Consider the following 27,930-nt stretch of genomic DNA (forward strand, 5'->3'; position numbering starts at 1 on the left):
AGATTCGCGGAAAAGTCCCACCCCTGCCAATAAGACTGTTTTTTGTGACTTTCTGTTCATAACCTCTGTAAATTTACCCCAATTCACAGACTCCCTCCTTCTCTCAGCTTTTAAATGGGGTGTTCCACTGAACATTTTCTTAACAAATCGTCAAACTCACAAGCCCTTACAAATTGTTTATCAACATCAGTACTGTGCAATCTCCAAACTCATAAACAAGCAAGGCAGAACGCCAAGGTCAAAGAAACAAAGGGAAGCAAGCTCTCTAAATATATTTAAAGCGATACATGTACTTCCCTTTTCGCATGTAAAATCCAGTGAACTCTATGTAATGGTCAGACGCCCTCTGTTCTAAGACCTTGTTTCTCTGGATTTTCTCCACTCCACGTGGAGTTAGCAAAGCTATCTGCACGTTTAAGACTTGCTCCTCTAGAAGGCCGGATGTTCTCAGATGTTGGGCGTCTTTGCTTTTATTCGTACAGCATATCTTAGAAGGTGGCATGCTTTTTGTAACGTACTCATTTATACCCTCACAAGACCTAATTTTTTAAATATCATTTTAGGTCTCAAGTCTTTTGCTGTAGTTGTCTTTCTACAGCATCTCTTACCAGGCAAATAAATAATAACTGTGATGCATTTTGTTCCCACATCTTCACACCCTCATCATTATATTTTTTCTAAACACACACACCATCTTTTCACCACATGTAAGATTCATAAGCTCAACACAAACATGACAATAACATGTATGGTTAATCAAAACAGACCCATCTCCTTGCAACAGCTTGCAGCTTCTCCCACACATACTGTCTCGCACAAACGGGTCCACCGTCAATCAATCTAACACGTCCTTAATTAAGGTGGTATTGTCGGGCGAGACTTTATGACAAAAAGACACAACCTGTTTGACTTTGAAACTAACTCGGGTACTTTCAAAATGAAACCTTATTGTCAAGATACATCCCATCCACACCCCCCCCCCCCCCCCCCCCCCCCCATCCCCACCACTTATTTTAAGTCAATCTTTTTCTTGCACCTCATAATACAGAAAAAAAACACCACATAATTCAAACACATTTCTTTCTTTCTTTATTTGGTGTTTAACGTCGTTTTCAACCACGAAGGTTATATCGCGACGGGAAAAGGGGGGAGATGGGATAGAGCCACTTGTCAATTGTTTCTTGTTCACAAAAGCACTAATCAAAAATTTGCTCCAGGGGCTTGCAACGTAGTACAATATATTACCTTACTGGGAGAATGCAAGTTTCCAGTACAAAGGACTTAACATTTCTTACATACTGCTTGACTAAAATCTTTACAAAAATTGACTATATTCTATACAAGAAACACTTAACAAGGGTAAAAGGAGAAACAGAATCCGTTAGTCGCCTCTTACGACATGCTGGGGAGCATCGGGTAAATTCTTCCCCCTAACCCGCAGGGAGTATTCAAACACATGAAACTGGCTGTTTGACCTTTTCTGTCCTAGGGTTTAATGGTACCTGCGATGTGAGGCCCCTCTCATGAGAGGACACCCCCTCCCCCACCACCAACAAAGGACACCCTTATTTTGACAAAAAAATAAACCTAAAATTAAAGACCACCTGCAATGCATGGACTCTTTTGGCTGGTTCTAAAGGGTGTCTTTTCATCGCAGGTACCACTGTAATGATGCTAAAAGAAGCACCTCCACAGGCAGATGATATAACTCTTTTAAGTTAATACATGTATAGCCTTAACACCCTGACAGTGTTTTAGCTGGGTTTTTTTTTTGCACTGTCTTATCACCTCGCCTCAACCGGCATCTTGACGGCTTTCCCGTACATGTTGTCCAGTACGAGTCCAATGAAGACGAGGATGGTGCCAGTCCACTGCCGCGAGGACATGGGGTGGCCGAACCAGGCTATAGAGCACAGGATGGTGAAAAACTTGCGTGTCGTGGTGAAGATGGAGCACGTCAGAGGGCCGAAGGTCGTTACCGTCTTGAAGATGAACATCTGTGACAAGAGTAGAACGGTACGAGGGTTACGTTTGAGAATGTTTCATCTTAAAACTTATGCTTTCAAAAACGTTCATCTCCCGAGCCGGACTGAACGTGAAGCGCCAGCGAACGCCAAGAAGAAGAAGATGCTTTCAAAAAATGTATGACAACAGTGAAAGTGAAAAAGGCCTGGCCCTTTTTAGGGAGCTCAACAAATCTGAGAAAGACGGGTCTTAGATGGGAGGGAATCTGAACATGCGAGGTAAATTTACACATGTTATTACCAGGAAACCTGGAAAGCTTGGGTCTTAACACTTTCTACCCCACCTATGTTGACCAAGTTTTTTTTTTTAGCCGAGACCAGCTGTGCTGCAGCAGGTCACTCAGAATTGTAGTGACTGTGTATCAACACCCTGGAGTGCAGGCGTTAGATGGACGTTACAGGAAACGACTGAAGCTAACAGTCTGAGCAAATATATCCGTACCTGGTCAGAGAGAGCCATATGAGTGCGGATATATCCGTACCTGGGAGACAATGAGTTAAAAGAAAAGGGGGGGGGGGGGGGGGGGGGGGGGGGGGAGTGTGTGTTGTCTTGAAACAGGTGGTCTTAACACACACACAAACTAAAACACACATTAACAGTTGCATGCAAGAGTTAATTCACTGCACGATGCTTTAAAAGACTAGAGTCTTTCTCTCTCCTTGTCACACACAAACAAACACATCCACACACACAGGTACTTACCTGACCGGCAGCACTACAGATGCTGAACAAGAACATGTTGACCAGGACATAAGGATAGCGCATCATGAATGGTATAAACTGGAAAATCTCTCCGGTTATCACCAACCCTGAAAGAAAACAAAAAACAGTGAGATCACAACATTCACTGTGAAAAGTGTGAGCACTAACATGAATATGGTACACCTATTTGGGGCTAACACCCCCAAAAAGTGAAAAACCGGAAAGGCCAGGGTCCACGGCGGCAGGGACAAAGAACAGCCTCTCCTGGTACCAAAATGTATGTTAATAAATGATAAAATAATACACCTTCTGCCTCCATCAACCCTCCAAACTAAAAAAAAAAGTTTTACTTTAAGAAACCGGATGATCCGTTTTTAAAAGCTTTCAAAAACCGGATTTCCGGCGTGAACCGGTAAGGTGTTAGCCCTGCCTATTAGCTATCACAATAATCATAAGTACAGCCGTACCTGTGATTAAACGACACTCGGATTAAATGAAAAGTGTCCCTGCATTGGGACAGGTATATTTTGGTCAAGATAATAAACACAGGGACAAAAGTCAGTGTCCTCTCTTGGCATGTGCCTTCTCATCAGAAGGCCCTCATATAACAGGTACCACTGTACATAAAATAAGGCACATACACACACACACTAGGCTAGAAACACACTGCATGGTGACGGAAGGACTGATCAATTCTACAGGTTCATCGCGTACAGTGGAACCCCCCCTTTTAAGACCTCAAACAATCTGAGAAATTGAGGGCCTAAAAAGGAGGGAGTCTTAAAATGGGGGAGGGCGGGGATGTAGCTCAGTCAGGGCGGGGATGTAGCTCAGTCAGGGCGGTGATGTAGCTCAGTCAGGGCGGGGATGTAGCTCAGTCAGGGCAGGGATGTAGCTCAGTCAGGGCGGGGATGTAGCTCAGTCAGGGCGGGGATGTAGCTCAGTCAGGGCGGGGATGTAGCTCAGTCAGGGCGGGGATGTAGCTCAGTCAGGGCGGGGATGTAGCTCAGTCAGGGTGGGGATGTAGCTCAGTAAGGGCGGGGATGTAGCTCAGTCAGGGCGGGGATGTAGCTCAGTCAGGGCGGGGATGTAGCTCAGTCAGGGCGGGGATGGAGCTCAGTCAGGGCGGGGATGTAGCTCAGTCAGGGCGGGGATGTAGCTCAGTCGGTAGCGCGCTGGATTTGTATCCAGTTGGCCGCTGTCAGCGTGAGTTCGTCCCCACGTTCGGCGAGAGATTTATTTCTCAGAGTCAACTTTGTGTGCAGACTCTCCTCGGTGTCCGAACACCCCCCGTGTGTACACGCGCAAGCACAAGACCAAGTGCGCACGAAAAAGATCCTGTAATCCATGTCAGAGTTCGGTGGGTTATAGAAACACGAAAATACCCAGCATGCTTCCTCCGAAAGCGGCGTATGGCTGCCTAAATGGCGGGGTAAAAACGGTCATACACGTAAAAGCCGTGGGAGTTTCAGCCCATGAACAAACAAACAAAATAAGACCTCAAACAATCTGAGAAATTGAGGGCCTAAAAAGAAGGGAGTCTTAGAATGGGGGTACATTTACACAGGTTATAAATCTCTTTCTTTCTTTATTTGGTGTTTTACGTCGTTTTCAACCACGAAGGTTATATCGCGACGGGGAAAGGGGGGAGATGGGATTAGAGCCACTTGTTAATTGTTTCTTGTTCACAAAAGCACTAATCAAAAAATTGCTCCAGGGGCTTGCAACGTAGTACAATATATTATCTTACTGGGAGAATGCAAGTTTCCAGTACAAAGGACTTAACATTTCTTACATACTGCTTGACTAAAATCTTTACAAACATTGACTATGTTCTATACAAGAAACACTTAACAAGGGTAAAAAGAGAAACAGAATCCGTTAGTCGCCTCTTACGACATGCTGGGGAGCATCGGGTAAATTCTTCCCCCTAACCCGCGGGGGGTTAGAATGGGGGTAAATTTACAGAGCTTATAAATACAAAGTCTAAGAAAGCAGGGTCTTAAAAGGGAGGGAGTCTTAAATTGGGGGGTGTCTTAAAAGGGGGGTTCCACTGTACCTAAAAAGCTACAGCAAGAACAATAAGCAAAGGGACGGAGATGAGAAATCAACCCAAATCCATCCTCTATTAATACTGCCAAACTATTTGTGATAACCAATTAACAAAACAACATTGACACAAAGATTCATGGGCTGAAACATCAGGGGCAGAAGGGTGCAATCTGGTGATATCAAGAAATATCTCGGAAAATGCTGGAAATTCGGCAGATGGTGAAAATACATAATTCCTGAAATTGGAGGGTTTTATAACAGAAGTATCATTGTAAGACAGGCACAGACATAATTGAGAAAGAAATCTTTGAACATTATATTTTTAAGAACACACACAAAGGAATGCAACTTACCGATGGCCAGCCAGAGTATGGACCAGAAGTTGACAGAGAACATCATGCTGTTGGCGCCTGTCTTGTGTTCACTTCTCATTTTGTCCTGACTGGCCCCAGTCAACCCATCAAGCATCAGGGAGATCAGCTGGAAAATCATGCACGGCATCATCAAAACACATTGTTTACACCCAGTCAACCCATCCAGCATCAGAGAGATCAGCTGGAAAATCATGCACGGCATCATCAAAACACATTGTTTACACCCAGTCAACCCATCCAGCATCAGAGAGATCAGCTGGAAAAACACGCACGGCATCATCAAAACACATTGTTTACACCCTGTCAACCCATCCAGCATCAGAGAGACCAGCTGGAAAATCATGCACGGCATCATCGAAACACATTGTTTACACCCGGTACCCAGTCAACCCATCCAGCATCAGAGAGATCAGCTGGAAAAACACGCACGGCATCATCAAAACACATTGTTTACACCCTGTCAACCCATCCAGCATCAGAGAGACCAGCTGGAAAATCATGCACGGCATCATCGAAACACATTGTTTACACCCGGTACCCAGTCAACCCATCCAGGATCAGAGAGATCAGCTGGAAAACATGCACGGCATCATCGAAACACATTGTTTACACCCAGTCAACCCATCCAGCATCAGAGAGATCAGCTGGAAAACATGTACGGCATCATCAAAACACATTGTTTACACCCAGTCAACCCATCCAGCATCAGAGAGATCAGCTGGAAAACATGCACGGCATCATCAAAACACATTGTTTACACCCAGTCAACCCATCCAGCATCAGAGAGATCAGCTGGAAAAACACGCACGGCATCATCAAAACACATTGTTTACACCCAGTCAACCCATCCAGCATCAGAGAGATCAGCTGGAAAAACACGCACGCCATCATCAAAACACATTGTTTACACCCAGTCAACCCATCCAGCATCAGAGAGATCAGCTGGAAAAACACGCACGCCATCATCAAAACACATTGTTTACACCCAGTCAACCCATCCAGCATCAGAGAGATCAGCTGGAAAAACACGCACGCCATCATCAAAACACATTGTTCACACCCACAGGTGTTGCTGGGATTTATTATCATCAGCAAATTTGCTGGAATGGCTATCACTATCAGAGATTCGGGATTTTTCTGAAGTTTAGCAGTCTGAGGCATCACCTTCACCTGCACCGTGAAGGAGTTCGGCAGCTCTGATGAAGCACCGACAGCAAAGTTTTTAGCAAATGAAACAACCCTAAGACCTGAGAATAAAAGAGATATAAGCGCTCTTAATGCATACCACTAGTACTTAATTTACTACTAAGTGAGACTTATGTGGAACCAATCTATTTAGAGCACTCATGTCCCTTTGTTTTTTTCCAGATCTTAAAATAGCGCTCTGCCTCATTTGATTAGGCACCAAAAAAAAAAGTTGTATGTTTCTGGTAACATGGCTAAAAAAAAATAGGGTGGGTAGGTAGGGATTTTTGTTTTGTTTTGTTGTTTTGTTTTTTTGGTCAGGGTAGAAAATAACTATGCAGTGACGCAAAGAGACTGGACTTACTATACAAAGAGAAAGACAACACATTACAAAACAAATGAGACAAAAGGGATGCAGGGTTATCCCCCTTGTGTCGTCTGCCGTCTGTTACTTTCATTTTGACGCTTTTTTTCTTTTCTTTTTACAAATGCAATAAAAAAAAAGTCTAGGGTCGGCGGGAAAAAAACTAGGTAGAGTCGGGTGACCAGAAACATACAACTTTTTCGGGGGGGCCTTAGGAATTGAAATAAATTTCAGCGCAACATCCACTGCTCATGCCAAAAGATATTCCAGGACAACTGTTGCCAGTGGTACCTGGGATGAAAGGACACCCTTGAGACCAGGCCAATGTGTCCCTACACTGCAGGTGGCCTTTCACGACAGGTATACCTTGGTAAAGACAATAAACAAAGGGACAACATAAGGTATAGATGTTTATTGGGATGTTTCGTCTCATTGGCAGGTCCTCACATTGTACAGGGCATTAGCAGCATCTCTCAGTTAGGGGACAAAATAGTAATATAATGTGCATACAGCCGCATAAACGTGAGCAGAAATAAATATACTTCCATTCAATCCTCAGTGGTTTTTTTACACTGAACTTTGCATGCAACTGCGCAAAATATTGACTTACGTGCCAATTTTGTTTTCATGTTGCTAAATATTTGTTTCTCACACATCATAATCAAAAAACAAGAAAGGTAGGTTGTTGGAACGTTTGTTATTGACAAAACAATACATTCACAGATATTTCGACCCAACAGTCTTTTAAGTGAACAGACAAACAAATATTCACACAAAGCATATCTTCATAGAATCAGTTTTCGGCCACTCGTCAGGAAGCCGAGCGAATCTATCATACATCTACAAGCAAGCATCTTGGTTTTGTCATAACTGATTTGGATCAATGGGATCAATTTCTATATTGAAATATAATGCTGCTGAATACCTCCTATTTCCACTTCATTGTTTAATAGTTTTCAGATTAAATGGTGTCGATGTGGAACAGATGTTATCCGGCCATGAAACGCAATTCAGCAACAGACAAGGGTTAAGGAAGAAAGCAACACAATAGGCGTGGTGGTCGGATAAAGGTTCAACAGATGCGCCTTGAAAGAAACATGTGCGGTCAATCACAGCAAGCAACAACAGAGGAACCCCAACCCCAACACCCCCCCCCCCCCCCCCTTTGAGGCCTCTGAAAATCTCAGATAATCAGATACAGTCATAGAATTTTACCACACAGGAATGAATAGAAGTTCTTGTTTAATATACTGTTCTTTTACATTGTTTGAATTTTTTTTTAAAAGAAGTCTTTGCTTGTTTAAATGTTGATCATCATAAATTATTGACGTGCAACAAGCCTTTGTTTCTCAAATCTCTGCCGCATCTGATTAAGATTTATCATAAGATGTATCTGTCTCTGTGTCAGTGTGTGTGTGTGTGTGTGTGTGTGTGTGTGTGTGTGTGTGTGTGTGTGTGTGTGTGTGTGTTCATTTTAAATGTTAAATGATAAATTATCATTGACCTGGTGAGATGAAATTAAATCAGTTGCTTTGTAGAAGCTGAGGTAAATAATAAAGATGCTTATCTGTGGTAGAACTGTACAGTATTCAAAGTGGTTTTAATATGTATTGTGATATGTTAAATACATGTTAATTCTTTTATATTTGGTCCTGTTTGAGACAACAAAGTATTACTGTATTGTACGTGTATTGAACATATTTACTAAAACTTTGAAGGAAATGGTGCAGCAGCAAAGCAGCAATGCTCCTTTTAGATTTGCTCTCTTTGACTCCAGGCCTGAGCCTCTTTAATCTATTTCTAATCAATACAATGTGAGGGTCGTCAATAAGCATTTGAACCATTGTCTCTCCAGATACCATGCCCCTGGGCTGGAAAAAAAAGTGGAACTTTAAGCGCAGGGTTTGACACATATACCTAACATCAGTGTTTTTTCATGAGTGTGCATGTGTTGCTCACGATTGCGATCAGGTTGTGTCTAATCATTACAACGTGTCGGTCGTAAATAAGCATTTGAAGAATTTTACCTCCAATAATGACCTCAATATTAATGACCTCCAAGTAAAGTGCACGAAAACGACAGATTGACCTAGTGCCCCAAAATGTAAGTCACTTGTTTTTTTGTGTTTTTTTTTTTATAGAAAGGGCACATAAGGTAAAATCTGTTGGGTTCTTTATGCATGTGTTGCTCCAATTGGTGATAGTTGTTGTTAGGATATTTCGTGAAGGGGGTTGATACGTGGGGGGTGTAAGTTTTTGTTGTTGTTGTGTGCTTATTTGTCATGCACAGCTTTTCTAGTTTGACACCAAATGTAAGGCTTCTTTTTAAGCCTACTGTCTATATGATACTTACCGAGACAGTACTATTCTTGCACATTATCTATTATAGGCCGAAAAAATTGGACAAAACGCTGAGTGGGTACAATTATCTCCCATAACCATGCGCCACCGTGGATCCCAAGCACTGTCCGAGTGCTTCCCCCTTACAGGATGTAGGTGGCGCGTCCTCTTTCTTTATGAGCTGCAGACCCTCAAAAAGCCAATAACATATCAAGAGGGGAGGCGGGAGGGAAACTCTAATAGTACTGTCTCGGTAAGTATCATATAGACAGTAGGCTTAAAAAGAAGCCTTACAGTCAATATAACACTTACCTCGACAGTACTATTCTTGCACAGAATACCAGAGTGGTGTGAGGGTGATATGTAGAGTATTAAACTCCTTAATCAAAATCACTTAAATCCAAGGATTAAGATACCCAGGCAATTTTCGAACAGTACTACCGTAAAAGAAAATATACCCAAGAAACATACCTTAGACTGACGTGACCATGCTGGCAACCACTGCTGTGTGGTGAACTCAACGTCAAAGTCCAGGCCACTCAAAGCTTGAATACCACTGAGTCTACGGCAAGTGGCTAAAGCGATGAGGAACAATTAGTCTTAAAAATCAGCAACTTGATACTGATGCCTGCCAGGGGTTCAAACTCATTGCTACGCAGGAGTTTGAGGACCAGAAAGACATCCCCCTTGGGAAATGAAACCCGAGGTTTAGACACCGCTGCATTGCTAATACCCGAAAGGACATTAGCGATGAGGGAGGACCTGATCAAGTGTTCAGGTCTGCGACCAGTAGCGGCCGCAATCGTGGAAGCGATGGCAGATCTGTATCCAAGAAGAGTCTTAGAAGAAAGACTCTTCTTTAGATACACTTCCACCAGGAAGTTGGCCAAGTCCTGTGTTGAGGGATAAAGCGGCTTTATCCCCTTGGACAAGGCGAAGGTGGCCCAAGCTCTCCAGCGTAAGTCGTAGAGCTGATTAGTTGATCGCCTCTTAGCCTTCAAGGAAAACTCTACTGAACTCTTGTGCAATCCTAGTGCAAGCAGTTTGGAGCGCACAAGAGCCATGCGGTCAAGCACAGACTCTCTGGACGTGGATGAGGGAGGCATGATCGAGGCTGGAGCAGACCTCCCCCGTCCAGATCCAGAGGTAGAGGGTCTACGTGGGTGAGACCGCGAAGATCTGGAAACCACGGAGCTGTTGGCCAGTAAGGCGCGACCAAAATCAGTCTTGGTCGTTCCTGCAGATATTTTGCCAGCACCCTCGGAATCAGAGATGTCGGGGGATAGGCGTAAGCATCGAGGAGCCTCCACAAGAGAGTGAATGCGTCCAAGTGGAACGCATTCATGTCTCGAAAGGGGCTGACGTACCTGGGAAGCCGAGCGCTGAATCGAGTTGCGAACCGATCGATCAGAGGACGGTCCCACCTTGCCCACAGACGCTGTAGAACGTTGTGAGCGATGGTCCATTCTGTGGAGAGAACCTGATCGCCCCGACTGAGAATGTCGGCCAGGGCGTTCAGTTTCCCCGGAACGAACTGGACTGACATCCGGACCTGATTGGTCTGGCACCAGAGCAGAATCTCCTCCGCCAACAGGGAGAGGGACCGAGAATTGGTGCCCCCCTGGTGGCGAAGGTAAGCTAAGCATGTGGTGTTGTTGTCCCCGTTGAAAATCAGAGGGGCCAAGGACAGGCCGAATGGGAGGGCCCGAAACTCGAACACTGTGCCCTCCCAAACGAACCGGAGCAGATGTCGGTACCCCGGGGCCACCAGGATGTGGAAGTAAGCATCCTGGAGGTCCCAAACATGGCCCAATCGTTTGGCCGGATGGCCAACCGGACCGACGAAGGGGTTTTCATCTTGAACTTGCACCTGTGAAGGTACAAGTTCAAGGTGGAGAGGTCCAACACCGGCCTGAACCGGCCGTCCTTTTTGGGGACGGTGAACAGGCGGGAGCAGAACCCCGGAGAAGGCTGAGAAAGGGGGTAGACCGCCTTCTTCTCGACCAACGAGTTCACCTCGTCCTGAAGAGCCTGCCATCTGGCAGGGTCTCGAGGAGGGGGGAACGTCCAGGGTAGAGCGGACAATGGAGGTTGTGACGACAGCGGTAGAGAAAACCCCGACCACACCACCCTCAAGAAAAACTGGTTGGAGACCAGTCTGCCCCACATGCCGCGGGCCCGAAAAAGGGAACCGACGGACGAAAGAGGGGCAACTTGAGGGGGCGTCAACGTAGGGCCGGGACTCACTGAAAATTCTGCTGGCGGGCAGGCGCAGGCTTGCGACCACCCCCCCTGGTGGTGCTGCTTCCCCTTACCTGTCTGAGCACCCTTCGTCTTGCTTGGGAACGCAACAGGCGCCTAAGAGGAGGAAGAAGGAGGCAGTGAAACTGGCTTCTTCTTCTTCTTCTTCTTCTGAGGCTGGGAGCTGGAGGTGACTGTAGCACTTCTCTTACTCCCCGCCGCCGTCGCCGAAGCAGCGAGGCCAACCATCAGAGAATCAGTGTTCCTCTGGCGTGTGGACTCCACCACAGAACGAACAGTGTCCGGATGAAAGAGGGAAGAAGGCTGAGGAAACGTGTTCCTCAGACTCTTCCTCATATCCGGAGGCACTATAGAAGTAGGCAGAAAATGATCACGGAACAGGGCCAAAAAAGTGGACCCGTGTTCCAATGGCCAATTCTGCCGCATACGTCACGCACGATCGCACGGTATGCAAAGCCCGATCCACTCGAACCGTGTAAAGGACCCGAGTGGAATCGGACTCTGCCCGATCGGGAGGGTCCAACAGTGTGGACAGCGTGCTCATCCATGTCAAGGCCTGTGATTGGGCCTCGACTGTGGAAGAAACGGTGGCCTCAAGATTGTGGAACGAAGCAGAGCTCAGTTCCACCTTCTTGACCGAAGGCACCCCCCCAACGAACACATCACCGTCAGCCCCACCCTAAACACTCGAAGTCTGGAAAGGGAGAGTTCGAGAGTCAAAGGGAAAAGGGAGGGACGAAACAGATTGGACACGAGGAAACAGTGGAGGTGCGCCTCCCGAAGGAAAGCATGGCACTGAACCCGCGTCCTCCCGAGGAACATAGGTCGCGTTTGCACGTGAATCTGTACTCCTCAGGCTATGTGCTGCCGCTTCCACCGTGGCACTAAGACTAGGGTGGAACGCGAATTGCCGGCGGACGGATCGTTCATAAAACGAGCCGCCGGCAGACGCGGCGTGAGCCTCCCGCGCCCGGGCCGAAGCGGACTCAAAGGACGAGAGGGCGTCTCAGGGAAGGACGTCCTGAAACTGTTCAAACGTCCTTCTAGCTGTGCGAGGACGAGCCTCCTGCCTCTCGTCCTCAGACCCCGGGTCCAGGTCCTGTGTGTCAACACTAGACGACAGACGCTTAAGAGAGGCATCCGTGACGTCAAGACGCCGCGTGATGTCTGTCATGTACTGTTGGAAAGTACGAAGCATAGCTTCGGAAGTTCCATCAGAAACCGGCAAGGGTAGAGGATCAGTGTTAACCTCAGGGCGACCCTGATCCTCCTCCCTATCGTCCTCCAACTCACTCTCCTCTTCACTTCCCGACAACTCCTCAAAAGCAGGAGTGTAGGGAGCTTGAGGGGGAAGAGCCGAAAGCGATGAAGCAGGCTGTGAAGAAACGCCCACAGAAGCAAGAGGCCGCGAAGACCCCTGCCCCAAAGACGAAACGTCTCCAGCAGCCGAAGGGGGAGAAAAACAACAACCCTGCGACTGTTGGGTCAGCCCAGCCAACGAACCCCCGCCATTTATAGACTGAACAGGAACCCATCGGGTCTGATCAGAAAAGAAATGGTCCGGTCCGGTCGGGGGAGCCGATCCGGTCCGGTAGGGTGGTCCGGTGTTCCGGTCCGGTGCCGGACCATCCGGAGGTCCCGTTCGGCACCGAACCATCGTACCCACAGAAGTGTTCGGGTGGTTAGGTCCGGACGTGGACATACCGTACCATCCGGACCCGTGGTCCGGTATGGTCCGGTTCGGTGCCAGACCATCCAGACCAACAGAGGTGGTCGGGTGGTCCGGCACCGGGCCATCCGGACCCGTAGGTCCGGTACCATCCGGAGGTCCTGTTCGGCACCGTAACCATCCGTACGCACAGAAGTGTTCGGGTGGCTCGGTCCGGGCGTGGACGTACCGTACCATCCGGACCCGTAGGTCCGGTTCGGTGCCAGACCATCCGGACCAACAGAGGTGGTCGGGTGGTCTGGACCGGTCCGGTAGGGTGGTCCGGTGTTCCGGTCCGGTGTTCCGGTCCGGTGTTCCGGTCCGGTCCCGTACCATCCGGAGGTCCCGTTCGGCACCGAACCATCCGTACCCACAGAAGTGTTCGGGTGGTTCGGTCCGGACGTGGACACACCGCACCATCCGGACCCGTAAGTCCGGTGGTCCGGTATGGTCCGGTTTGGTGCCAGACCATCCGGACCAACAAAGGTGGTCGGGTGGTCCGGTCCGGACCGGACCACCGGTCCAGTACCGGACCATCTGGACCCGTAGGTCCGGTCCGGTCCCGCACCATCCGGAGGTCCCGTTCGGCACCGAACCACCCGTACCCACAGAAGTGTTCGGGTGGCTCGGTCCGGACGTGGACATACCGTACCATCCGGACCTGTAGGTCCGGTTCGGTGCCAGACCATCCGGACCAACAGAGGTGGTCGGGTGGTCCGGACCGATCCGATAGGGTGGTCCGGTGTTCCGGTCCTGTGGTCCGGTCCCGAACCATCCGTACCCACAGAAGTGTTCGGGTGGTTCAGTCCGGACGTGGACCTACCGTACCATCCGGACCCGTAGGTCCGGTGGTCCGGTATGGTCCGGTTCGGTGACAGACCATCCGGACCAACAGAGGTGGTCGGGTGGTCCGGTTCGGACCGGACCACTGGTCCGGTACCGGACCATCCGAACCCGTAGGTTCGGTCCGGTCCCGTAGCATCCGGAGGTCCCGTTCGGTACCGAACCATCCGTACCCACAGAAGTGTTCGGGTGGCTCGGTCGGACGTGGACATACCGTACCATCCGGACCCGTAGGTCCGGCATGGTCCGGTTCGGTGCCAGACCACCCGGACCAACAGAGGTGGTCGAGTGGTCCGGCCCCGACCGGACCACTGGTCCGGTACCGTACCATCCGGACCCGTAGGTCCGGTGGTCCGGTGTGTTCCGGTTCGGTGCCAGACCACCCAGACCAACAGAGGTGGTCGGGTGGTCCGGTCCCGACCGAACCACTGGTCCCGTACCGTACCATCCGGACCCGTAGGTCCGGTGGTCCGGTGTGTTCCGGTTCGGTGCCAGACCACCCAGACCAACAGAGGTGGTCGGGTGGTCCGGTCCCGACCGAACCACTGGTCCCGTACCGTACCATCCGGACCCGTAGGTCCGGTGGTCCGGTGTGTTCCGGTTCGGTGCCAGACCACCCAGACCAACAGAGGTGGTCGGGTGGTCCGGTCCCGACCGAACCACTGGTCCCGTACCGTACCATCCGGACCCGTAGGTCCGGGGGTCCGGCAAGGGCCAGAGGTACTGTCCCGCACCGGACCCTAAGGTCCGGTACGGTCCCGTACCATGGGTCCCGTCCGGACCAAACCCGGAGGTCAAGTCCAGTCGGGACCCGTGGGTCCGGTTCGATCCCGACCCGTAAGCCTGGAACGTTCCGGACCCTTGGTCCGGACCATCCGTCACCCGAACACCAGACGCTAAGGAATGGCGTGGGGTCAAGACGGTCCGGTCGGAGGTGTCGGTCTGAGCAACAGAAACAATGTTCCCGTCGCCCTGACCATTCGACAGAAGTACCACGTTCTGTCGAACACCTCCACGTCCAGTAACTAGTCGGCCGGAGCGTCTTATCAAGAGGGACAGCCACCAGTCACACGGACGTCAGAGGGAACCGTAGTAGCAGTGGTCGTAGGCACGAAGCCTGAAACCCCTGCCCCCACAGGACCGCCCTGAACGGGGTCAATTCGCATCCCAACCCCAGCGGGGAGGGAATTCAGAGACCCCGTCATCTCCTCCGATCTCCCCCCCCCCCCCCAGGAGGCCGAAACTACTGTCGAAACAGCAGCAGACGACCCAGCGAGGGAGTTCAGAGGAGGACCCGTGTCCCTCCTGGCTTCCACAGCGGTGGAAACCGAGGAGGGCACAGGAGAGGCACCGGAAAAGGAAGATTTTAATGCCAACTGCACCCGGTGTTCCCAGGCGGTCACCCATCCAAGTACTAACCGGGCCCGACGTTGCTTAACTTCGGTGGTCGGACGAGAACCGGTGTTTTCAACGTGGTATGGCCGTTGGCTGTCAAAACCTGAGTCTCTCCCGTAGCCCCTAGATCGGATTCACCAACCCCCAAAGAGGGTTGGGAATCGACCTGCCCCCGGATTCGAGCCAGGGAGGAGAAGGAAACCTTCCCCCCAGGCTTGAAACCGGGAGGAGCTGAAGCCTGAGACTGAGGGCCGGACAACGGCGTCGAAGGGGGGGAAGCCTGTTCCACTGAAGGAGAAGGAGAAAGAAGCTTTTTCTTTCCCCTCGACCTTCCCCGAACCTTCGACGGCGCAGCCCCGCCCGAAGTCCCAGGCTCAAGCCCAGCCTGTTTGAGCAAGCTCGCATTGAGCTTGCTCAAACAGGCTTTCTCCGCCCTCCCTCGCCGCAAACGCAAAGCGTTTGGGGAGGGAGAGTCGGAGCGCCGAAAGATCCCCTTCTCCGTGCGTAAAACATGACGCTGGGCGCCCGGAGAAGGGTTGCCCCCGGCAGACTCTGGTTCCGTAGAACCAGAGCCCAAAACAGGACGAGACATCCTACCTCGCCCTGTACGTACCCTTAAAGACCGAGAATTAACAAAATTCAAAGAAAATTTAGGTCAATACTCAAGTGAATGCGGCGAAACGAGAAGCAGACGACCGGTCACCACGAAGTAGGACGGGAGGCACGCCGAGTCCGCCACACAAAAACGGAGGCACAAGTTGAAGGAAACACAACGTAGCCTCAAGCCAGAAGTGGAATAACACACAATAATCCAACAGGTGATAGTCCACACAGAAAAGAAGCCTCTTAGTCCAAAATAATCCGGGAGCGTAGCAGAAACACAGCCGGTCTGACACGCGCGAAAAAAGGAAGAGGACGCGCCACCTACATCCTGTAAGGGGGAAGCACTCGGACAGTGCTTGGGATCCACGGTGGCGCATGGTTATGGGAGATAATTGTACCCACTCAGCGTTTTGTCCAATTTTTTCGGCCTATAATAGATAATGTGCAAGAATAGTACTGTCGAGGTAAGTGTTATATTGACCTTAGAATTAAATGAACTCATTCTCTTCTTGCTCCATGGCCAGGTCAGGCTGTTCATCTTCTTGCTCCATGGCCAGGTCAGGCTGTTCATCTTCTTGCTCCATGGCCAGGTCAGGCTGTTCATCTTCTTGCTCCATGGCCAGGGCAGGCTGTTCATCTTCTTGCTCCATGGCCAGGGCAGGCTGTTCATCTTTTTGCTCCATGGCCAGGGCAGGTTGTTCATCTTCTTGCTCCATGGCCAGGGCAGGTTGTTCATCTTCTTGCTCCATGGCCAGGTCAGGCTGTTCATCTTCTTGCTCCATGGCCAGGGCAGGTTGTTCATCTTCTTGCTCCATGGCCAGGGCAGGCTGTTCATCTTCTTGCTCCATGGCCAGGGCAGGCTGTTCATCTTTTTGCTCGTTCGTGAATTTTTCTAATGTGAAAAAATGCAATAAGCCCTGTTCTACGCCACCAGATTCATATAAATTTACCTTGTTTGCCAGTGATCATTAACTAAAATACTCTGTATTGCACCGCTGCCTTCACAAATTAAGTGTAAAGATTAAGAACCCCTGGCCCTATGAAGATCAATACAGGCATCTATCTCCTGCAAGCATTTTCAATAAATATTACTGGTGTCCAGGCAAGGGTGGCCTGAAGCTTAGTGTTTTATAGCTCACTAATGAAGGGAACTGCTGTGCTGGGTCCAATTACTTCTTTATTTGGTGTTTAACGTCGTTTTCAACCGTTCAAGGTTATATCGCGACGGGGAAAGGGGGGAGATGGGATAGAGCCACTTGTTTCTTGTTCACAAAAGCACTAATCAAAAAATTGCTCCAGGGGCTTGCAACGTAGTACAATATATTACCTTACTGGGAGAATGCAAGTTTCCAGTACAAAGGACTTAACATTTCTTACATACTGCTTGACTAAAATCTTTACAAACATTGACTATATTCTATACAAGAAACACTTAACAAGGGTAAAAGGAGAAACAGAATCCGTTAGTCGCCTCTTACGACATACTTCAGAAAAGCAAGCTCTAACTCTGGCTTATTCAATGTTACTGCACTGTGACTCAAAATCACAAACAATGCCTAGATTATTCAAAGAAAAAGAAATTGCTGCCATTTCAATTCATGGTGTTTTTGCGTTCTTTCCACTGAACAAAGACTTTCCCCGTTTCAGCTTAATTCAATGTTACTGCACTGTGACTCAAAATCACAAGCTATGCCTAGAATATTCAAAGAAAAAGGAATAGACAACCATTTCAATTTATGGTGTTTATGGCTACTTTCCACTGAACAAAGAGTTTCCCCGTTTCAGCTCATTTTGTTTCAGGCTACTTCATGTGTGGCTCATGTCAGAACAGATAGACTAACCTTGGGAATGACAGCTGAAAAAAAATGAAATCAAACAAAAGATTGAAAATGAGCCGTAACTCATTCCCTCTAATTCTAAAGTACCGTGCTATTCCCACAAGCCACATTGGACAAATCTTAAACCAAACCAAACAAAGGAATATATATAAACAAGTAAATAGATAATAAATCAAACAAAACATGAATAAAAAGCTGAAAATGTTGTTATTGACCTGAGGTGGCTGGGATCCCCTTTGTAGACACCCAATAACCTAAAAAAAATGGAGTCTTAAAATGGTGGGAACTGGGAGCCTAAAAATGGGGGTATATATAATTTTTTATATATACAGAGCTTATGAACGGAAAATCTCGGGGGCCCGGGTAGCTCAGGTGGTAGAGCACTGGACTTGTGATCGAAAGGTCGCTGGTTCGAATCCGGGCCGGGACGGACACGGGTCAACTTTATGTGCAGACCCAGAGACGGTATCCATCTCCCACCCCCGTGTCACCACAATGGCACGTTAAAGATCTTGGTCATTCTACCATAAGTGCAGATGGCTGATACCACCTAAACACGCATACATCAAAAGCCGTGAGGGCGTAAAAACTCGAATCGTATAAACCAATTCATGTCCAATAACGGACAATAAGCCCCTTAAAATGTACTTTTTACGGAAAATCTGAGAAAACTGGGTCTTAAAAGGGAGGAAGTCTTATATTGGGGAGGAGGGGAGTAGGGGGTTCCACTGTCGTAAATAAAGCACGATAAATAAACTTAATGGTTCAAATGGACTTACCAGTAAGACTTCCCCAGTGCCCATGACATGAGTATCCGCCTGCTTTGGGTTGGATGGCTGGTCCTTGTACATGAAGAGCGCCACCCCCATCACGATCATCAGCACAAACAAGTACTTGGCGATCGGGTAGCGCTTGCCAGCAAACAGCACCCCCAGCACCATCACTGGAATGGGTTTGATGGACTTGCCTAGAACCTGAAACAGCCAAGTTGACCAAATAATGTCACTCCCAAAGTTGTGTCTATGTGTGTGTTAACCTGTGTATTTAATTTACATGTGTGTGTGCGTCACTGCGTGCGCACATGTGTGTCGATCACTGTTCCTCACACTACATCGTCTGTTTACAGTGGTTTAAATTACTGACTTACCAGCCCCACTGGCCGGTTGCCAAAAAAGTTAAAGTACACCCCTGGTGTATGTGTGTGTGTGTTACTGTTAACACACTGTTCCATTTGGTCGCGGGATTTGCACTTTCAGCTGAACTGTTCTTAGAGCTGGCTCGGCTTACTATAGCGTGCCGCGCGCGCGCCCCGTGACCTATTCCCTTTCGCGCGCTGTCTCTAGCAGACAAAGGCTTCTCTGGAGCATGTGTGGCATGGCGCCTGTTTGAAAAAATACGTGATTCTTGGTGTGAAAAAGGGATCGTTTCAGTGACTTACGCTTGGGATTATGTTCATCTTGTATATTTTGTTACTTGAATATACAGGCATTGTGTTGGTGCAAACTAGAGTTTAGCCATTCGACTCGTTTTGTTAGATTTTGTGGTAATACTAATATCACTGGCACTCATGCCTTGTTCTTTGTTCCTGTTAAAAGAAACAGAATTTGCGCGTTGTATATCAGTTTATAATCACACTGAATACTGATAACAGCCACCGACTGTGTTTTTATTTTGCCGTCCGTAAGTACTTAGTCTTAACTGTGTGATAGAGTGAAAACAAGTTTCGCTATACAGGTGTTTGTGTATGATTTCTGGAGCAGTTTTGTGCGGTAAGTTTTGTGAATTAACCCACGCGCAGGTTCTCGGAACAGGCACTCGCTACAGTAGGCTATTATATGCAGCTCTGTTGACTGTCGTGCATTTCATCTTGTTTGTTTTGTTTTGTGTTTTCCCTTCTTTTTTGTTCTTAAGCATGTGACGTGTTTATTCTTAAATTAATGTTGTGACTGTAGTTGTGCTTATGTTCTTGCCTGTCTGTATGTGTGTACATGGTTTTGCTTGTTTATTTGTGTCATTTTCTTTTAATTTGTAGTCACTCTATTTATTGATTTAAGGTGTCTCAGTTAAGAATGGCGGCAGTGCAACATACGGAAGATCTCCACATATTTAGGCTAAATGCTATGTGCAGAACGTGTGGCAGAAGATCAAAGGCAGCGAAGGACAAACATCATACCATTAGGCATTGCAAAAGCTACGCATCAGTGTTGTTTCAGTTTCACGGTATTCACGTTTCTGAAGAAGCCAATGGCACCACTTTCTCAAGTACAGTATGTACATCATGCTCTGCTCGTCTCAGCCAACTAAAAAAAACTAACATTCCAACTCAAGGTGTGTCAAAAGCAATGAATAATAACCTTGAAAAAACAAAGGTGTTGTGGACACAATACAACTCCAAAGTGGAAGTAGCTGACTGTAGTGTGTGTAGAACGTTTGCCGAACAAATGGCTGGTAGTCGTAAGAAACCAAGAAAAGCCAGTGAAAAAGCTGCTAGCCCGCAAAGGAAAAGCTCATGTGTTGACAGTACTGATGCCTGTACAAGCAATTCTATTGTTGAAACCTTTCAGCCACAGTGTTCTTCAACACCTGAAACAAAAACCGCAAGCCGTGTCGTCAAAAAACGTCTGTTTGACCTGCTGACATCTCGCAAGGGTACGACTCAGAGTCAGAGTGATGCAAGTACTAACAATGACACACTCGTGTCAGCTGCTTCAACATCATTTCAAACCCAAGCCCCAGCAGAATCAAACGATAACACACCTGTAGCAAAGTCTGTATCTCAGTCACAGAAAGCAACAGATACTAACACTGTTTTGTCAAAAAACAAACCACAAACCCAACTCCGCCCAATAGAACAGTTGCAAGCACCTTTGACAAAAAAAGAGGAAGAGTATTTAACTGGCTTAGTTAGGGTGAAACTGGCACAGTCAGATGACAAGAAGACGTTGATATGTAAGACAAAAGCACAGCCACTTGTCCTAAAGAAAATTGTGAGAGCGAAAAAGTCATCAGCGCTAGTTTCTACTCCAATGAGGAAGAGAAGAGCAAAGGAAATTGCCAACTTGAGAAAAGAAATTTCCGGTTCCACGGAAGCTGACATAATAAAACAACAAAGCACTGAACTCAAGCACACTACAAAGCGCAAAAGGGATGACATTCTGAAAACAGCTGGGTTGGGACAGGCACGCGTCTCTTCAAAATCAGCAGCTCAAATTAGAGCAAAACTGTCACTTAGCTGGGCAAAACAAAGGCAGTTGCGAAAATTAAACAAGGCAATGGGAATAAAAATGGAGTGTGAGAAAAAGGAGAGGGAATTTCAGGAGGGAGTGCTTTGTGGGAAAATAGAAGTTTACACATTACGTCTCTCATGCATCAACAAAGCGACAAAGAAAGAGGAAGTTAGGGGCATTCCCGTGTCTTCTATTGTCAGCTGGCCCAAGTTTGTAACTGATCTCTTAGACCAGTACGACAAGAAGAACATGCTAACATGGCATAACAACACCTTGCCAGAAAATGAAATTTGGGTTAAAATCGGGGGTGACCATGGAGGGGGGAGTTTTAAAGTTGTTCTTGAAGTAGCAAATCTCCACAATCCAAATGCGAACTCAAAGTTGGTTGTGATGACTGAAGCCAAAGATTGTGCTGAAAACCTTGAAAAGATTTTAGGCAGCACTATTAAAGAGGGAGTTAGTGCTGTCAACGGCATGATGTGGAAAGGAAAAAGGCTGCGAGTGTTTATGTTTGGGGATTATGATTTCCAGTCAAAAATGTATGGACTGTCAGGAGCCCAGAGTAGTTATCCATGTCTTTGGTGCAAGACTTCCAAAACGCAAATGCAATGGAGTCCAAGAGAAAAAGCCCCCAAAAGAACGTTAAGAAACATGAAAGAAGACCTCATAGGGTACCAAGAATCTGGCAGTGACAAAAAACATGCCAAAGACCACTACAACGTCATTCGTGCTCCAATATGGGACGTCAAAGTGAGTCATGTAGCGCCGCCTTACCTTCATTTGCTCCTTGGTGTTGTGAACAAACACCACGATCTTCTTGCAAATGAGTGTCACCAGCTTGACAAGCAAATAGCAGATGCCCTTTCTAAAATAAAACTGAGTGAAGAGCGTTTGGTGGTGATTGACAACACTACCGAAGCATTCAGAAGGTGTGTCAGAAAAATGTATAATCTCCGAGAAAAAGGGAAACTTAATCTGAAAACGTTTCCAGTCTTCGACAGATCTGAAGGACCAACAGTTGCAGGGGTTACTGAGATTTTGAATAAGCATAGCATAACACCTCAGGCCTTTTTTGGTGGTAGCTTCAATGGGAATCACTGCAACAAATACATTAAAGATGAAGTGATTACTGCCGTAGCAGACAGCGTAGAAAGAAGGGCATTTATCCTGACAGATGATTATGGCGTGCACACCCTTGCAGGTCAAATCAAAGACAAACACACCCGTTTGAACAGTCTTTACTCCAGTGTGCACAGGCTTGTGTCACACACAAAACCAGTTGGGAAAGATGACCTTCCTGGCATCCAAGTAGCTATTTCTGAATACATGGAGTTCTACAGAGGTAACGTGTGCCTTGACAACGTTAATGTCATCCCAAAGCAGCACATACTTGAAGCACATTGTGTAGAGTTTATGGACAGGTGGGGGATGGGGCTTGGTTTGATGGGTGAACAGGGCGGCGAAAAAATACATTCTGACGTCAACAATTTGAAAAGGAGAGTTTGGGGCATGAAAAACAAGGGACAGCAACTTTGCCAGTTAATGAAAGAGCAACAAATTAAGACCTCACCGATGCTGCTTGACACCCCGCCAAAAACAAAATCCTAAACAAGAATGATAAAAAGTCATTGAGGCCTTTAGCATATTGACACAATAACAGCTCTAAAACATTGTTTTTTGTTGTTTGTTTTTCTTCTAAAATTGTACATATTGTTTTTTTTCTTCTTCTAACAATGTACATTGTGTTTTTGTTTTGTTTTTCTTTCTAAAAATGTACATAGTGTGTGTGTGTGTGTGTGTGTGTGTGTGTGTGTGTGTGTGTGTGTGTGTGTGTGTGTGTGTGTGTGTTCATATGCGTGTGAGGGAATGTGATCCCACGTAAAGAGTGTGTTTACACTCACATTTGAACCGTTTAGTTTGAAATTACACCCACTCTATTCCATTACAATGCACGTCATCTTTTTTTTCCTTCAGCATCTCAGAGAAATAACAACCCCAACTGTTGTTGTGTTGTTTTGTTTCGTTTTGTCTGTTCTGTTTTGTTTGCGATAATGAAACAAACGTTAAATTGTCGTCGGATCGACGAGTTTTCTTTCCTGTGGTATATATATACAAGTTTGTGAGAACAATACGAGTGAAAAACTGTGTTGAAAAACTTTCAAATCGACTTGTGTGCTGCTATTGGATTACTGACCAACAGTTGCAGGGTCAGGTAGGCTTTTTGTTTTCTTCACATGCAGCTAACAATTTGCATGAACATGTATTGAAAGACCGTTTTTTCTTTCTTTTATATTACAGGCATTAATTGCACTATTTTGAATTATATAAACGCAAAACAAATTTCACATGCGCACCATACGCATGCCTATAATATGTTTTTAAATACGACATTAATTAGTGTTCTTTTTTTGTGGCACATTTAGGATGTTTTGTTTACTGTGTTGTCTTCTGCCGTCTTACATACTGTGCCGTTCCTGTTTCTTTAAATGCAACATGCACATGTTTTTCAGAGTGTAAAGAGTGGCATAATTATATACTTGAGGAGCAAACACTTTTTCTAATTCTCTCATTTACCCTTTCTTCTGTCTGGAAAATTGTGGCATGTTTTGTTTCATACTATTGACATACATGTATTATCCGCCTATGTGTTGTCGGGGTATAATATCATGTGGCACTTCGCGCGGATTTGGGTGAGCGCGCGCGAGCTACGTTTTTTTTTCTCCTGTGGTATATTATATATACAAGTTTGTGAGACTTGTATAGGAGGGCCGTGAGGTAAGCTTTTTTGTTTTATTCACATGCAGCTAACACTGTAACATGAACAGTTTTCTTTCTTATATGTTACTGACATTATCTACACTATTTTGAATTATATACTTATATAAACGCAAAACAAATTTTACATGCGCACCATCAATGACTTCTACTAGTAGTCCTTGGCATAATATGTATGTAAATATACGACTGTATATACTCTACTGTTTGTATATATTTCGTAAAGTGTTGTATATGTATTATGTACTTGGGGATTACCTTTGTCTTTATCTTTCATTATTTTGTGTTCTTTTATTGTGGCACATTTAGGATGTTTTGTTTACTGCGTTGTTTCAAGGTGTTTCATTAAATGCAGCATGCACATTTTTTTTCAGAGTGCAAAGAGTCGCATAATTATATACTTGGGGGGGGGGGGGGGGACACACTTTTTCTAATTCTCTCATGTATCCTTTCTTCTGTCTTGTGAATTGTGGCATGCATCGCAATAAATACAACTAAACACACTAAAAACATCAGTTCCCAAATAGGCAATATCTCTGTGGCCACCACACAGAACGACTGCTATCTCTCTGCTCGACTGCTATCTCTCTGCTCGCGGCATCCAGGTTATCAACACAGCATAACAGAGAGCTGGGGCCACGCACGCTAGCGCTGCAGACAAAGAAGAGTGCAGGTCTGGCCCTATATATATTTCAGGCGCCAGTGTGGGCGGAAGGGGTTGGAGGAAGGAAAGGGTAAATCGGCAGGAGGAGAGTGGTACTGCCGGTTATTTTTAGCTGGTGGCAGCCTGGCAGAGAGTACCTCACACGGAACACAGTGTTAAGAACACAGCAATCAAGACAAATCAGGCCTGCCTGTGTACCATGCTAACGTGATTGTACATGAGACCGAGAGACAGGGAGAGAAAAAATGTGTTTGTCTCTGTGTGTGTATGTCTGTTAATGTGTTTCTGTATGTCAGTCAATGTGTTTCTGTATGTCGGTCAATGTGTTTGTATGTCGGTCAATGTGTTTCTGTATGTCGGTCAATGTGTGCTGAGAGTACCTGTTCTGTGTGGATAAGTGTGTGTGTCTGTAATGTATGCATGCATGACTTGTCTTTGTGTTTACAAGACAGAGAGGAAGAAAGAATCTGGCTTACCTGTGTAGGATAGGAAACGTGTTGAAGCGAGTGGTTGCTAGCCAACATAGCTCCCAGATATGACAAGGAACAGAGGGCATACAGTCGTCGAGGCGTGTGGTCATGTTCTTTGGTTGCAGTCATACCTAAAAGTGCAAACACAAATTATGATATGGGTCACTTTACAGATTCAACAGCAAAGAGTGCAAAACAAACAAGAAAGAGTATAAAAAGACAGAATATCAACATTTTTACTCACACACCCTCCAGATACATCTGAACTATTCCGCTGAACATGTGCCTGCCATGCCAGTAGTGCAGTAAATTGTAAGTAAATGATAACACTCCCAACCCACACCCCAGCAAAGCTCATGTTTAGCACAACTAAAAACAAATTTAAAATTACATGTACAGTACATGTACTATTAAAACACACACACACACAAACAATGCCAATAAAACAGCAACCATTCTGAATATGAGATGAACAAGATCAGTGTCTGCCATAATAACTGTCTGAAGTACCCTGTTCCAGTGTACAGTTGAACCCCCCATTTATTTTAAGACCCCTTTTTAAGACCTTGTTTTCTCAGACTTTCTGTTCAGAATCAGAACCTCTGTAAGTGTAAATGTACCCCCATTTTAAGACACCCTCCTTTTTAAGAACTGATTTTCTCAGATTTTTGGAGGTCTTAAAAGTGTATAAAAATCGCTTGTCATTTGTTCAATTAAAAGAAAAAAAGGTTTATGGTTTTAATTGAGTGAAAACTGTTACCAAAGCTAACATTTGGTAACATAATTATATTTCTATCGCTGCTTCAAGGTTCAACCTGGAAGAAAAAGAGAATGGGACTTTCGTCCCCCTCAACCGAATTCCAATAGGACATAGTCAAAGGCAAGAAAAACCAAGCAGGCTTAGGTGGCTTGGACATGTTTTTGTCCTTACTTATTACTGCCCGTTATGTCCTTACTTATTTATTTACTGCCCGTTATGCCCGTTGGCATGTTGGGCAGCAGTGTTTTTGTCCAAAGAGCCAAAATGGAGCAATAGTGTGCCATATGAGAATGTCCAACTGTATCATCATGTTATCGTGGTGTTTGTGTGTGAGTGTGTGTGCTTTGATGTCAGAAACACTTGCTTACATTTTAAATGTTCAGCATTAGGCGTCCACATAGGTTAGCAGATGCTTGCATCAGCAAACATACATGTAATAACAAAATCAGCAGATTTTCTTTGCAGAGCAAACAACAAAGTGCCTTTAAAGCCACACTGAATGTCTGATCCTTCTTGTGGAAATTTGCTTTTGTACCTTGCTTCAAGTTTTAGCCCTCTTTGAGACATTTGATGCGTCCTAGCTATTTCGCTGGAGGTCAGGTGTATGCTAATTGACCTTAGTGGTTCAAACATTGTTAGAACCTACAGCCAGCGCAGTGCGTTGGCGTTTTGAAGTTTTAGACAATAACATTACTAAACATGTCCTTTATTGTAGAACCAAGGGTAATGTTTCAGTCAGTGTTTAGGGACGTTCACTTTTTTCAAAGTTTTCCCCAAATTGTTAACAGCCGAACTCTGTTGTTCACCGCTTTAATATCCATTATTTTCTTCTTTTTTTGTCAACGTCAGCTGACAAGAAATTTTTTCATGACACCACAAAAGTCTTTTTCTTTGAGGCATTATTTCATGGTGTGGCCTTATGTTTCCTACAATCGATGGATGCTCGGTTGGCGTGTTCATAAAAACAAGTATGTGAGCGAAAAAAAATAGTTTGCCAGATTGGCTGCGTAAATGCACTACAGCCAATCACTGCATGTGTACGGACTCGGCTCAGCCGCGCTTTCCTTTGCTCATTTCGAACGCTGAACTGTGACGTGAAATGTGCAAAGGGTGGTGCAGTGGTATGTAAGCTAAGTCACGTAAGTGCGCCCTTTGACATGCTGAAGTGAATTATAATGGGACATTTTCAGATTGTATGTGCCAACGGCGCAATGTGCACTAGTAAACCGAACCCTGCTGCTTGATACCGATAGCTCTAATCCATCACTTACCAAATTTTGCGACAAGGGCATTGATAATACACTGTATGAAGACAAGAGATAGCGTGTAGTGAAATTTCTCCCCTTTGTCACCATATTTAGCTTTGGTTCTGAAAAAAAGAAAAAAGGAAAAAATGTTATACACACACACACTGACACAAATATCCGGCTGTTCAAAGAAAATAAATTTAACTAAGACGAGTTCTGCACTGTGCTTTTTCACTTTCACTTTTATGCTTTTGGTCATATTCTCATAAATTTGTAGGATCCTAACGTGCAAACTGATCACCTGCTTAACTCCTCTGGTTCTATCTGTTACTGATTTAAGAAGAAAATAAAACACGATTTTGTCTCTTAGTGCACTGTTTCACAATATTCATAACCATGAAGCTGTCGCTGTCAGAATGTCACCATGCGTTGCAGACGATACTATCCATATCGAAAGTGACGAGTGGAAACACTGTCCGACAAACCTCCAATAATCCGATTACGTAAAGCAAAAATTTGACCGTCTCGAATGCCTGACCAAACTTGTCACTCACATAGTTTCTTGAAGCAGTCCATACACAAAATAGCAGCCAAAAATGCCCAAAAAACACAGGATCAGCATTCGATTTCCACCGGGCTCGGCCATCTTTCTGCTCAATGATACGTCAGCATTCCCATGCGGAAAGATAACGCTCACTTCCTGTCCCACTTGTGTAGATTTCATTTGCGGACTCTCCCTCGCGTCGGGCGCATTCATTCCACATACATTGAAACTTCTCGCGACAGGGAAATGATCGGTCTGTGAAGTAAAGTTTGGCGACACATGCTTGCTTCCGTGGGAGTTCTATTATGGAGGAAGGTGTCGTTTGATTGGTTTAGACATTGCTTGTGGTCGGGACCGGGAGGATAGCCGGGGGTTCGTTGAAGTTTCGAACTCCACTGGATAAACAAGATCTTTTTAGGTTGTGGTACAGTGGTCAAGATACATTCGCAGATCCGCCTACCATGGCTAGAAGTAGAACGGCCAAACTGATAAAAGGCGCTTTAAAAAGGTACTTTGAGGCACAGGTTTTGTTTATTCCATAACTGTTGGCCT

General features: G+C 46.1%; 1 protein-coding gene and 1 non-coding gene across 2 annotated transcripts; both read right to left on the minus strand.

Moving 5' to 3' along the window:
* Window positions 1-1,076: 1,076 nt before the first annotated feature.
* On the minus strand, window positions 1,077-27,712 carry LOC138947257 (solute carrier family 35 member B1-like). The gene is made up of 7 exons (XM_070318697.1): window positions 27,389-27,712; window positions 26,859-26,956; window positions 24,834-24,958; window positions 18,471-18,665; window positions 5,133-5,259; window positions 2,728-2,834; window positions 1,077-1,997 (listed from the first exon to the last, which is right to left on the minus strand). The coding sequence occupies exons 1-7, from the start codon at window positions 27,589-27,591 to the stop codon at window positions 1,785-1,787; spliced, it is 1,068 nt and encodes a 355-aa protein (XP_070174798.1). The 5' UTR covers window positions 27,592-27,712; the 3' UTR covers window positions 1,077-1,784.
* Window positions 15,226-15,344, minus strand: LOC138947889 (5S ribosomal RNA). The gene has a single exon (XR_011449857.1). It is a non-coding gene; the product is annotated as a 5S ribosomal RNA (ribosomal RNA).
* Window positions 27,713-27,930: the final 218 nt, after the last annotated feature.

This window comes from Littorina saxatilis, linkage group LG14, assembly GCF_037325665.1.
Source record: "Littorina saxatilis isolate snail1 linkage group LG14, US_GU_Lsax_2.0, whole genome shotgun sequence".
Classification (NCBI taxonomy): Eukaryota; Metazoa; Mollusca; class Gastropoda; order Littorinimorpha; family Littorinidae; genus Littorina; species Littorina saxatilis.

What these genes read in the sequence shown, in the direction of transcription:
- LOC138947257 (XM_070318697.1), bottom strand. Translation starts at nt 27,591, where the DNA reads ATGAATGCGCCCGACGCGAGGGAGAGTCCGCAAATGAAATCTACACAA. An exon ending in GGACTGCTTCAAGAAACTAT is followed by an intron (nt 26,957 to 27,388) that starts GTGAGTGACAAG and finishes TCTTTTTTTCAG; the next exon opens with AACCAAAGCTAAATATGGTG. An exon ending in CATACTCTGGCTGGCCATCG is followed by an intron (nt 2,835 to 5,132) that starts GTAAGTTGCATT and finishes GTTTTCTTTCAG; the next exon opens with GGTTGGTGATAACCGGAGAG.